This window comes from Trachypithecus francoisi, unplaced genomic scaffold (genome assembly GCF_009764315.1).
Source record: "Trachypithecus francoisi isolate TF-2019V2 unplaced genomic scaffold, Tfra_2.0 Lachesis_group2, whole genome shotgun sequence".
Classification (NCBI taxonomy): Eukaryota; Metazoa; Chordata; class Mammalia; order Primates; family Cercopithecidae; genus Trachypithecus; species Trachypithecus francoisi.
The window spans coordinates 22,671,803-22,685,517 of NW_022681465.1; the positions used below are offsets into that span (position 1 = coordinate 22,671,803).

The 13,715-nt window shown below is 34.7% G+C and overlaps 1 protein-coding gene across 8 annotated transcripts in view; it reads right to left on the reverse strand.

Moving 5' to 3' along the window:
* Positions 1-3,199: 3,199 nt before the first annotated feature.
* The window catches only part of YTHDC2 (YTH domain containing 2), an 81,029-nt gene continuing 70,513 nt past the window's right edge, over positions 3,200-13,715 (reverse strand). For all 8 annotated transcript variants that reach the window (XM_033178892.1, XM_033178891.1, XM_033178898.1 and 5 more), the window contains 5 exons: positions 11,660-11,837; positions 5,668-5,871; positions 4,729-4,911; positions 3,524-3,611; positions 3,200-3,431 (listed from right to left, as the gene is read on the reverse strand). In XM_033178892.1, coding sequence (XP_033034783.1) covers positions 3,531-3,611; positions 4,729-4,911; positions 5,668-5,871; positions 11,660-11,837 — 646 coding nt within the window. In that variant the 3' untranslated portion in view covers positions 3,200-3,431; positions 3,524-3,530. The remainder of the gene's footprint in view (positions 3,432-3,523; positions 3,612-4,728; positions 4,912-5,667; positions 5,872-11,659; positions 11,838-13,715) is intronic.

Here is a 13,715-nt window from a genome sequence, read left to right on the forward strand (position 1 = left end):
AATGATATATTCCCAAATACACCTTGTCCTTTTCCAGCTCTTCACTAGTTTTAACTTTGTTGCAATCCATTTACAAATTCTCTCTTTTTTTTTTTTTTGAGGCGGAGTCTCGCTCTGTCGCCCGGACTGGAGTGCAGTGGCCAGATCTCAGCTCACTGCAAGCTCCGCCTCCCGGGTTCACGCCATTCTCCTGCCTCAGCCTCCCGAGTAGCTGGGACTACAGGCGCCCGCCACCTCGCCCGGCTAGTTTTTGTATTTTTAGTAGAGACGGGGTTTCACCGTGTTAGCCAGGATGGTCTCCATCTCCTGACCTCGTGATCCGCCCGTCTCGGCCTCCCAAAGTGCTGGGATTACAGGCTTGAGCCACCGCGCCCCGGCAATTCTCTCTCTTCTTAAAGGCATGCTCAGATGCAGCTCTACCATGAAGACCTTAATGATTATCCTCCTCTTAAATACCTTAACCCTTGTCTATAACAATTGTGATATAAAAGTGCACAACTGTTACAATTTTAAATAAAATTGTTACTCACAACTTTAAATAAAATTGTTACCCAAAATAAGATAAACTCCTCCTGGACAGCAAGAATTGTACCTGTTATATCTTAGTATGTCACTATATGTGATATTAAATATTTATTATAAAGGACAATATGGCCGAGCACAGTGACTCACGCCTGTAAATCCAGCACTTTGGGAAGCTGAGGCCAGAGAATCACTCGAGCCCAGGAGTTTGAGACCAGTCTGGGTAATACAGTGAGACTTTGTCTCTAAAAAAAAATTAGCCAGGCATGGTTTGGTGGCATGTCCCAGCTACGTGGGAGGCTGAGGTGGGAGGACTGGTTGAGCCCAGGAGACCGAGGCTGTAGTGAGCTGTGATCTCACCACAGCACTCCAGCCTCAGTGACAGAGCAAGACCTTGCTTTAAAAAAAAAAAAAAAAAAAAAAAAAGATAACAAACTGCTTCCAGAGAATTAGTGAAAGCAAATATTAAAATTCTCTGGGAGATGAAAGGACTGATGGAACCGCAGTATCTAAGATACTACTACCATTTTCTACAAAGAAATGTCTGGGTAAAACAGCAGTTGCTCCACCTTTTCGGAATGGATGGCTGCATTAGCTGAAAGAAACGAAACGTTAACTAGCTGACAGAAAAGAACTAAATTATTCAGAAAAAGTAGTGTTAGCTACCAAGATATTATACTATTAAAAAAAAAGATATTGTACTATAACTAACTTTCTCCTGGATGTTTAGACAAGAACTTTGCAAATAAAGTTAGAAAAATACTAACATTTAAGTACAAGGTACTATTCATAATACTTAGAAATGTTTCCATATAGTTTAAGTTTCCTATTTTTGCATATTTTATTAATATTTAAAATATTTTATACTAAACACATGTGAGATTTTTGCCATCTCCTATTGAAATAAGACAGTTTACAGGGAAGGGAGTTTCAATACAAACCATCACCTTCTATATCACTTTAGTATTCTTCAAGGTGTTTGAAATTCGTTATTATCTCAGGGGATATTGTTGATCATTGTTAACTCAGTCTTATTATAAAGTATAAGAAATAAGATCTGAATAACTTAATAGAATTTCATTTTAATAAGTATATTTAAAGTTTATCACTTCCAAAAAACAGCATTTTAATTACATTCAAGTTGTATTCATTTTAAATACCAACAAACCCATCATTTACATATAGAGCTAGATATTACAAAACAGATGGAAATTAAAACAAGTTTTTTTTTGAAGTCCTTCCAAATTTAGAACATTGTAAACTATTAAGTATATACCTAAAAGATTTACACATTATCAGGGAAACACAAGTTGCTCTAATAGGAAAAGAACTATAATACACATACACTGGAATACAATTCACATAGGTTCAATTTACAGGTATGTCTTAAAGTACAAAAAACCCCCAAAGCTAATAACTAGAAATATAGGCAAAATTATAGCTGACTTTCTAAACTAATGCACCACTATATAATGCTTTCCTAGAGAAAGTAAAAGGGTTCTCAAGATTTTATGTTCACCCATGATTTTTCACTTGTTCTCAAATATAAAACCAGAGTTTTCTTTTTGTCTTTAATTTACACTCTGTTTGTTTGCTTTTATAAGAATAACTAAAATGTGTCATGAGAAGTGCTATCAAACCTGTCTATTTAGAGCTCAGACATTTCTTTCATTTTTCCCTGTTGCTCTATTTTCCCTTCAAAAAGTCTCTAAGGAAATTTTATAAACAGTGGTGGTAAAAAGATAAATAATTCTGAGATGGCAAAGAAATATGAGACTTGGCACTAGCACACGTTTACAAAAAAAAATCCCCCATTTGTTAAACCATATATGTGAAAAAGGAAAATCATATCTGAAAACATAAGCCAGTGAAAACATACTGAAAAAAAATGGAAGGCGGCACTTAGAATTGTGGTGCTTGCAGGTTTTACTTTGGAAGACACACAGCAAGCAAGCTACCAGTTGAGAATTTTTAAAAACTTGTATGAAGTTGTTTAAATTTTGAACTTGTTTCAATCAAGTTGTAGCCAAAACAAAAAGGTCATAATTGCTGTGCTCATATAAGAGATGTGAGGAGGGAGGAAGGGAGAAATGCAGGGAAGGAGCGGGGAGAGGACGAAGGGAGGGAGAGGGAGGAAAGAGTAAGGTACACATCAGGTTAAAAGGGGCAGGATTAGGAATAAAATTAAGCACTTAATCTAATCTGATCAGGAAGAAACTTTGCCCCATATTCAGATTTTATTGCATTTCATAATCACAGAAAAAGAACATCCATCTTATTTCTTAATGTGTCTCAAGTTAAAAATGGCAGAATGAATAGCCCTTAGTTAGCACATAAGATTTTTAAAAGGGACATTTGTAGAATTTCAGTGGTTTTTTGTTGTTGTCCTTGTTTTCCCCGCTTCTTTTCATAGGTGTTGATGTATTTGCTTTCTAATGATAATCTTTTTTTTTTTTTTTTTTTTTTTTTGAGGCGGAGTCTCGCTCTGTCTAATGATAATCTTAAGAGTTGACTCTTCTAAAATGGTGTTCAGATGTTCTGACATATTCAGGTCTTTCTTAAACAACTTACTCTGCATTAAAAAGTCATCAATAAGAACTGTAATTCTGTGTTTTTAAAAATGAAATGTTTAACTTCAAATTAAGTTTGTTTAAAATAACTGCTATTGTGCCAAATGATGAAACTATTTTATTCATTACAAACATCATATAATCATTCTCTATGATCACTATAAAAATTTAAATGATTCCTTTCTCTTGTATATGAAGATGGTAGTTCTAAAGCTACACTCTAAAAAAAAAAAAAAGTGTTAAAAAGCCCATTCGTAGCACACACTCCATCTCAGTTTCTGAAAGTCAGTGCATTCAGTGGTTATAAATAGGCATGATGTTCTTCCACAGCTAAGAGTTCTAGAAGAAAGGGGAAAAAAAAAAGATAAATAATCTGAAAAGTTCCTAATGATCACAAATACTGCCAATACTCAAAGTCAAGATGGTATAACCTGAGTGTCAATCAGTTGTGTTTTTTTCTCCCAAGGGAAGACGTTCCCATAACTGGAGCAACTGTTCACCAACCTGAGGTTCTAGTTCCTAGATAAATCAGAAGTCAAAATAAACATAAAAAGAACTGGATTGAAAATTTTTAATGACCAAAACCTATACTGATAAAAATGTAAGAAAAACACTTTAAATTTCATTTTCCTACCACAGTATGCTAAAATCATATGGTATGAATTGTTCTAATTCTTTGCTTTAAGGTTTATGGAGTTGACTTTCAGATTTAAGATTACAGTTAATCTGCAAAATCTCTCAACTTTTGTGACAAAATGGCAACAGATTCCCATGGAGTCCTTCTGGAACTGTTTCTACCTAAAAATAATGGATTTTGTTTTTAATAGAGATTTAGCAAAAGCACTCAGCTGGAACTTCCAAAGGTTTACTGTGAAACCTAGCATATTTGATGTTGGGTTTTTCCCACGAAACTCTCTTAAGCAACTACATCTTCTTATCTTGAAAATTATTAAAATAGTTTTTCTTCTAAGAATTATTTCTAACAGATATTTCTTCAAAATCATTACAGAATAAAAATGAAATTATTCTCACACAACTGAAAAGAATGCCACTTTATAGTCCTCCTGTGGAATGCTACCTAATGATAAGCACTTAAGAGGAACCTAAACACTTTTTACACAGTGATTTGAAACGAGTCATACTGGTTCAGATACATAACTAGCTGTGTAACCTTAGGCAAAACTAATCTTTGAGTCTATTTTCTCCTATATAAAATTGGACTAATAATTTAATCATAAGAAAAATTATATCTTATAAAGCAGCTAGCATAGTATTTGGTCAATATATATTAATTTGCATCATCTTAACTAGCTTAAAATGCATGTGAGTAGCATCATGAAGACAAAGCAAAACATAACAGAAATAAACAAGCCACTAGAATATAAAAGGTTATTTACTTTACATAATTAAAGCCAAAGAGAAGTTAAATACTATTGTCATCTTGAGACTCTGATTGCAACGAACAATCAGACACATTTACAAGTAGGTTTTTACTAGCTTTTTACAAACCTGAACCCGTTTCCCATGTGCATATGGAATGTGAAATTTGTACTCTTACATTTTATTCTCAATTAAAGCACTGGATAACAAGAAAACAAACAGAAATAAAAGTTAAAAAAAAAATGCCATTGTATACCTGCCCATCCCTGCTTATCTGCACTTTCTTGTTGTCATTCCATGGATTGAGTAAATGGTGTGCAAATTGAAAGGGAAGGCTTTCTTTTCGTATCCACTCCACTTTAAATACTCCTCCTAGTCCCGCAGAGCCCCAGTCCTGACTCTTTTCCCTTCCAATCTCAGAAGACATCCTAGAAAATCCCTGTAGGTAAAATGGGAGGAAGGAATAGAGGTGAGGAGGAGATTAACATGTCTAAATTTATCTGAGAAGGCTGAGTTTTTAAAATTTTAAGATAAAGATATAATATTAAAATAACAGAAACCTAACGAAAAGAAAAAATAAGCTACTTATTAAATTTTTCATTAAAAGCTCTCTTAGCAAATTTTAGGAAAAAAACAGTTCTAGCCTCCTAACAATTTCAAATATCAATAATAATTTCTAAATAAAACAGCAATAGTTCTAAGTCCATATTTATTCCATAATAAATGGATACAAGTTAACTTCTAGGCTTTCATTTCCAAAAATTGTAACAAACATCAAATAATAAATGTATTATTTTATAAATTCAGGTATGCATTAAGTCAAGATGGGTGATGGTTAAGAAACATACTTAGTTTATTGATTGTCAATACTAACTTCCTTGGCCTATTTAAATAAATATTTTACCAAAAGGTCAAGCTTCTCATTACTTTGAATCCACCTGAGAATTAGTAAATCTAAAGTTGTCTTCAGAAGGAAACATAGTTTATCTGGAAAGACTCTGGTAAGGCAAGGCAAAAACAAAGAGGACTTCAGTTCTATCATCCTCTAAAGAGATGCAATATATCCCTCATTCTCAATCAAGCAAAAGACATCCTTGCATTCCGATGCAATGAAAAGCCAGCTGTTTTTCTAAAAATCTCTATGATTTAACCTATAGCCAGAACAACCCCATTTTACTGATTCAGGGTGGCTCACCTGGAAATGTCCAGATCCTTGAACAGAAAATACCAAGTAAACCATGCTGCTTTCCCAAAAGGCTCGATTTAGCTTCCGTTCATTACTAGGAGTTGTAGACCAGATACCCTTCTGTTGAGAAATTTCAAGGTTTCTCAAATTGCTACTCTTCATTATGAAGTATCGAACAGGCATGTTTGGTCTTGGTGAAGGAGATTTTGATCCCTATAAAAGAATACATAAGTTCTTGAAAGGTAATCTGACCTTTCAAAACCAATAGGCTCCATTAAATAACATCTTCATAAACATATAAGCCAAAATATTTTACCATATATTCAACAAATGCAAATAGCTCTATCATGTCTGAAACCTATACAAGACTCAACCAAAATAAAGTTAGCTAAAAACAAGTACTCATTTTCAGAGCATTCAAAATCTCTTATCAACAAAGGATCCTGGAGTACCAACTTTGGTTTATACCTCAAATATACTTTCAGAAAATGTTTTAATACACTTTCAAAATCGGAAAACAAAACAAATATTTCTCCAGCTTACTGCCTGGAGGCAGTTTTCAGAGGACAAAGAAAAACAGTCCAGGGGTCTCATTAAGTTGTGCAGAAAGAAACTGGAGTTCAGAGACCGAAGTGGCTACTGTGCATGGCAATGTACTATGTTAGATAGAAAGGAGCTGCACATAAAGAGAGCTCCAAAGAAAATGCAGAGGGGTTCCCACAAGTTTTTGGCTAAGTACTGACCTGAACACGAGTGAGAAAAAAGATAAATAACCCAAGGCTAGGGAAAGATCCAAAGGAAAACAAGTGGACCAAACAATTCCTAGAGCTCACACATGGCTGGGAATATTTCATGTTATCTTCAGCCAGAACAGATAGAACCTGTAATACATATGGTACTGGCCCACAGAAGGGCCATACCTTAGTATTGGAACTAAATTAATAACAGTATAAAGACTGCTCTGGCCCGACCCTAACATTGCTTAAAAGCAAGCTTCAAAAGGATTCAACTGATTGCAACTAAACTGAATCAGAACAAAGTCTAACCCTATTGAAAGGGATATACAAAAACCGAGCCGCCCAACAAAATTACAAGAAACACAAAACAGGAGAATATACAAAGGTTGTTATTTACATAATGAAGGCCAAAGAGAAGTTAAATACTGTTGTCATCTTGAGACTCTGATTGCAATGAGCAATCAGACACATTTACAAGTAGATTTTTACTAGCTCTTTACAAATCTGAACCCATTTCCCATGTGCATATGGAATATAAAATTTGTACTCTTACATTTTCTCCACAAAGCACTGGATAACAAGAAGACAAAACAGAAACAAAAGTGAAAGAAAAAAAATGCCAAAAGTCATAAACAGAAACAGTCTCAGAGACGACTGAGTTCATGTAGTTAGGAGACAAGAATGTTAAAGCATCTGTTATAAAAACATTCATTATGTTCAAAAAAGTAGAGGAAAACTTGAACATAATGAGAGGAGAAATGGAAGATATTATTTACTTAATTTTTTTTAGGGAGACAGAGTCTCACTCTGTCATCCAGGCTGGAATGGCACAATCATAGCTCACTATAACTTCAAATTCCTGGGTTCACGTGATCCTCCTGCCTCAGCCTCCCCCGAAGCTAGCAATACAGGTGGCCCATCACCATGCCCAACTAGTTTTTTTATTCTTTTGTAGAGATGATGGGGTCTTCCTACGTCGCCCAGGTTGTTCTCAAACTCCTGGCCTCAAGCTATCATCACAACCTGGCCTCCCAAACCATTGGGATTACAGACATAAACCAAGCCCAGCCAGAAGATATATATACATATATATATGTGTGTGTGTATATATATATTTTTAAAATTTTTAAAAGACCCGAAAGGAACTTCTAGAGATGAAAATACAGCATTTGAAAACACATAAGAAGGAAAGAACACCACATTAGACACCAAAAATGACTGAAAAAAATGAAGAGAACATCAGTGACCTGTGGAACCATATGAAATGGTCTTGTATCTGTGTATCCAGAGTCCCAGAAAGGAGGTTCTTCAGGCAGAAGTAAATAATACAAAGTGCACATTCGTATTAACACAAAAGAATAATGAGCACAAGATTAGTAAATAATAAATATAAAAATATATTTTTCTGGCTTTGAAATCTTTGTACAAGGTAATTGACTATGTAAAATAAAAATAATACATTATAGCATTTATATAAAAACAAAATGTATGAAAACAGTAACACAAAGGAGTAAAGTGTAAAATAAAAGAACACTGTTGGCCAGGCGCGGTGGCTCACGCTTGCAATCCCAGCACTTTGGGAGGCTGAGGTGGGCGGATCACTTGAGATCAAGAGTTCGAGACCAGCCTGACCAACATGGTGAAACCCTGTCTCTACTAAAAAATACAAAAAATTAGCCAGGCGTGGTGGCACATGCCTGTAATCCCAGTTACTCAGGAGGCTGAGGCAGGAGAATGGCGTGAACCCAGGAGGTGGAGCTTGCAGTGAGCTGAGATCACACCACTGCACTCCAGCCTGGGTGACAGAGTGAGACTGTCTCAAAAAATAAAAAATAAAAATAAATAAATAAATGGCTTCATTAGTGAATTCTATCAAATATTCAAGGAAGAAATAATACCAATTCTACACATCTCTTCTAAAATACTGAAGTGGGACAAACACTTCCCAGCTAATCTTATGAGGCCAGCATTACTCTGACATCAAAACCATACAAAGATACATAACGAAAAAGAACTACAGCATAATACCCCTCATGAACAAAGATCCCTCATTTAACAAAATCAAATCCAGCAATATATAAAAATAACACTACGACCAAGTGAGGTATAAACATAAGAAAATCAAGCAAGGAATTCACCATACTAATAGACAAAAAATGCTTTCCTCCTAAGATCAAGGCAAAGATATGTGGCTCTCAACACTGAACAACATTTTACTGGAGGCTCTGGCCAGAGAGATAAGGTAAAAAAGAAATAAACAGCAATCAGATTGAAAAGGAAAAAAAGTAAAACTATCTTTATTATTAGATGGCATAAAAAGCTAATGGAATTAATAAATGAAGTAAGGTCATAAGATTCAGGGCAAATATACAAATATCAAATGTATTTGTACATACTAGCAATGAACACCTGCAATTAAAATTCTAAAAAACAGTATCAAAAACATTAAATACTTAGGGATAAATTTAACAAAAAATGTGTAATACTTGTACTCTGAAATTTATAAAACATTGTTGAGGGAAATTAAAGACTATCCAAATAATGAACAGATATACTATGCTTATGGATTAGAAGACTAAAAAGTGTTAATTGTTGATTTTTTCAAATTGATCTATAGATTCAATGCAATTCCACTCAAAATACCAACTGTAGAAACTGATGAGCTGACTTTAAAGTTTATATGAAAGTACAAAGGACCTGGAACAGCCAAAACAATATTGAAGAAGATAAACAAAGTTGAAGGACAACTGATTGAAGGTGAAGGATTAACTGATTTCAAGACTTACTATAAAGCTACTAAAATAATGTCAGTGTACCACCGGGAAATATATATATAAAATACCATATATAAATATACTATATATTATATATAATATATTAATAATATATAAATGCATAGTATATAAATATATTAATATATATCATATATTGAGAGAGAGAGGGGGAGAAAGAGAGAGACAGATTAATGAAACTAAAGAGTCCAATAAGTGGACCACATATTTACGGCCAGTTGATTTTTAACAAAGGTGTCAAAGTAACTCAATGGAAAAAAAAAAAATGGTTTTTAACAAATGGTACTGGAACAATTGTATAAGCAAAAGATTGCCAACTATAAAATTTCTAAAAGAAAACACAGGAGAAAATTATGATCTTGGGTTTGGTACACAAAATTTCTTAGTACAGAAAAAATACAAATCATAATAGAAAAAGTTGATGAAATGGACTCCATCAAAATGAAAAACATTTGCTCTTCAAAAGATACTGTTAAGGAAATGGAAAAACAACGTATCTAACACATATTGTTAGAAAACATATGCAAAACATATAATAATTAAGCCTTGTACCCAGAATATACAGAAAACTCTTACAACTCAGTGAAAGATGACAAATCACCAAAAACTAACAACAAAAAATGAACTAAAATTTGAACATTTCACAAAGATGATACACAATGGCTAATAAGCACATGAAAAGATGCTCAACATCATTAGTAACTGGGAAAATACAAATTAAAACTATAATGGCCTATTACTACATACCCAACTGGAATGGCTAAAATTACAAAGGCTAATAATGCCAAATACTGTCAAGAATATGGAACAAATGGAACTCTTAAAGATTGTTAAAGGAAATGCAACATAGTACTGTCATTTTGGAAAACAGTTGGACAGTTTCTTGTAAAGCTAAATATACATTTATCAAACAACTCAAACAATACTAATCCTAGGGATTTGCCAAAGAATAGAAGACATATTTAGACACAAAGATTTAACTTGAATGTTAGTAACAGTTAGTACAATGTTAGCAACTTTATTCATAACAGCCAAAAAGTGCAAACAACCCAAGTGTCCATCAACTGATGAATGGAAAAACAAACCAGTCTATCTAGAAATGGAATACTACTCAGCAATAAGATAAACTAATAATATACTCAACAATATGGATAGATTGTTGATACATTCAATCTTATGTATGTAGCATTTTGTGTCTGGTTTATTTCACTTAATATAATTTCAAAAGGATTCTATTAAGTGAAATAAGCCAGACACAAAACGTTACATATATATGATTCCATTTACAGGAAATTCCAGAAAAGGCAAAACTCAAGGGACAAAGAGCAGAACAGTGGGTTACCAGGGAGTAGGGGTGATGGAAATATGTAGATGACTGTGGTATAGTTACATGATTGTTTACATTTGTCAAAATTCATTAAATTATACAGTTTAAACTGGTGAACTTTATTGTAAATTACACCTGAATAAAGGTGTATAAATAAACCAAAAAACTTCAAAACCTAAGAATGCAAATCTACAAAAACATTTATTTTCCTCTTATTTAACAAAGAGTATTTCAATAGACACATTCACCAAAATACAATATGCAGCTAAATAACCTCTAATCAAATACCTACTCAGCTACTAAAACAGGAAAGTAAAAGTAATCACATCATGAACATTTGAAATTATTCTTATTACAAGTTTTTTTAAAGGTACAGTTTTCAATTCCATATCAACATTTCCTACCTTCCTAACCCTATCCTACATCTTGTTTTTTAAATATAACCACTGTAGAAATCAATTAACAACAGACAGAAACCACTGTTTTCAATTCTGAAATTATAAACCAAAGTTAAATTAATCTTTTTGTTATTTATTTTAGCAAAAAAGTTTCTAAAGGGCTGGGCATGGTGGCTCACACCTGTAATGCCTGCCACTCGGAGGCTGAGATGGGAGGATCACTTGAGCCCAGGAGTTTGAGGCCAACCTAGGCAACAAAGGGAGATCCCCATCTACAGAAAAAGAATTTTTCTTTAATCAGCTGGGCATGGTGGCATGCACCTGTGGTCCCAGTTACTCAAAAGCTGAGGTGTGAAGATCACTTGAGCCCAGGAGTTCAAGGCTGCAGTAGATATGATTGTAACACAACACTCCAGCCTGGGTAAAAGAGTGAAACCCCATCTCAAAAAAAAAAGGTTTGAAACAAATAGGAAACAAATAATAAACAGCCTAACTATGTGCCAGTAGTGAATGATCTATAGTTTTAAAACATTCTAAAATACCCCAAGATGGTAATAACTAGAAATATTTGGCACACAGGAAAAATTTTACAATTACTCAAAGTGTATCAAGTTTGCTAGCTTCAACTTACATCTAGAAAAGAGGCCACAATTAGAAAAGTACTCTAATTGTTTTACAATTTTATTTACCTAGCATTACATGTGCTACAAATCTGTTCCTTACTACATTATCTTTCAGATACTCTACCTTTCCTGAGGATGGAGGAGAAGGACTAGCACAAGGACTTGGGTAACTACTGCTGTCTGTAGATTTCACAGAAGACTGATCTGATTGGTCCTCGGTGCCTCGTTTAGGATGTAAAATTCCTCTGTCTTTGTACTTCTGAGGTGGGTGTAATGCTGGCGATGGAGGTTTCATCAGTATTCTTGAGCAAGAAGGAGGAAGCAAAGATCAGTTATATATAAGTTCGTAATACAAAGATCAGTTATATATAAGTTTATAATACAAAGCAGATGCCATTTTAATCCAAAGTCCCAATGATCTTATGATTTATGGAATATTATTTAAAAATACTAAGGTCAGGAAATATAGATGTCTATGACAGTTCTAAATTTACACCTAACTAGGTATGAGATCCTGGGCAAGCCTCTTAACTATTGGAGCTTTAATTTCCTTATCTGTTAAATAAAAGGATTATATCTAAACTCCAAGATTTTTCTATTCTAAAATTCTATGAATAAATGCCACAAACATGGCAGTCAGGAATTTCATAATTTTTCTTAAAGTACGGGTCTTTTTGGGACAATCAGACATTAAGTGCTTCCTGATATATTGCAATATAAAGTTCACAACACCACCTATAAAATATTATTGTTAAAACATTGGATCCAATCAAGCCCTGAGAGCTAACCACCAGCTTACATAAGATACATAGGGTATGGAGTCCGGGTGCAGTGGATCACGCCTGTAATCCCAGCACTTTAGGAGGCTGAGGTGGGCAGATCATGAGGTCAGGAGTTCGAGACCAGTCTGACTAACATGGTGAAACCCCACCTCTACTAAAAATACAAAAATTAGGCGGGCGTGGTGGCGTGCATCTGCAAGTCCAGCTACTCAGAAGACTGAGGCAGGAGAATTGCTTGAACCCAGGAGGCGGAGGTTACAGTGAGCTGAGATCGCGCCACTGCACTCCAGCCTGGGCGACAAAGCAAGACTGTCTCAAAAAGTAAAACATAAAAATAAATAAAAAATAAAAGATACATAGGGTATAGAAATAAATAGTGCCAGGAAAAAGCAGAGACAAATCCAGAATGTAGGACATCTCACAGTACCACTGACCTAGTTTCTTGAACATTTCACCGACTTGATTTATCTAACATTATTTTGTTTTTCCTTTCTTGCTTCTTTTCTGTTTTGGCTTACATATTTAAAAGTAAATCCCACACATCATGTCATTTTATCCTTCCATATTTAAATATGCATCTGTTAAAATGGGTGCATTGTCCCTACATAACCAATCCCAATAAAATTATAATTTCCTCAATTGTCTCAAATTATTGATTCATTTGCATCAGCATACAAGGAACACTCATGCATTATATATTAGTATGTCATGTTTCTTGAATCTAACAGAATTTTTCTTTTTTTTTGAGACGGAGTCTTGCTCTGCCACCCAGGCTGGAGTGCAGTGGCCGGATCTCAGCTCACTGCTCCGCCTCCCGGGTTTACGCCATTCTCCTGCCTCCCGGGTTTACGCCATTCTCCTGCCTCAGCCTCCCGAGTAGCTGGGACTACAGGCGCCCGCCTCGTCGCCCGGCTAGTTTTTTGTATTTTTAAGTAGAGACAGGGTTTCACCGTATTAGCCAGGATGGTCTCGATCTCCTGACCTCGTGATCCGCCCGTCTCGGCCTCCCAAAGTGCTGGGATTACAGGCTTGAGCCACCGCGCCCGGCCCAGAATTTTTCATAGGCTGGTTTAGGAATAACTCTGCTACAGAATAATTCCTATGGAAATATATTCCCACATTCTAAATAACTAATGCTCAAGAAAATTCTAGAACAATATTTTCAAAAAGTGGGGAGTATCTAAGTAAAAAATGTACTTTTTAGTCTCCCTTTTTCTCAGCAGAGTCTAGACCAGAAAGAAAGGTTCAGGCACACATTTTACAAGCTTTCCTTGGAAACTGGTTAAATTACTACTAAAATGTAGTATCTGAAGAACATGGAAACCAATGTTTTATTCCTCTTTAATTAAAGTCTTAAATGATATTAAGCCTTTATATTTCATTCAAATATGCAAAAAT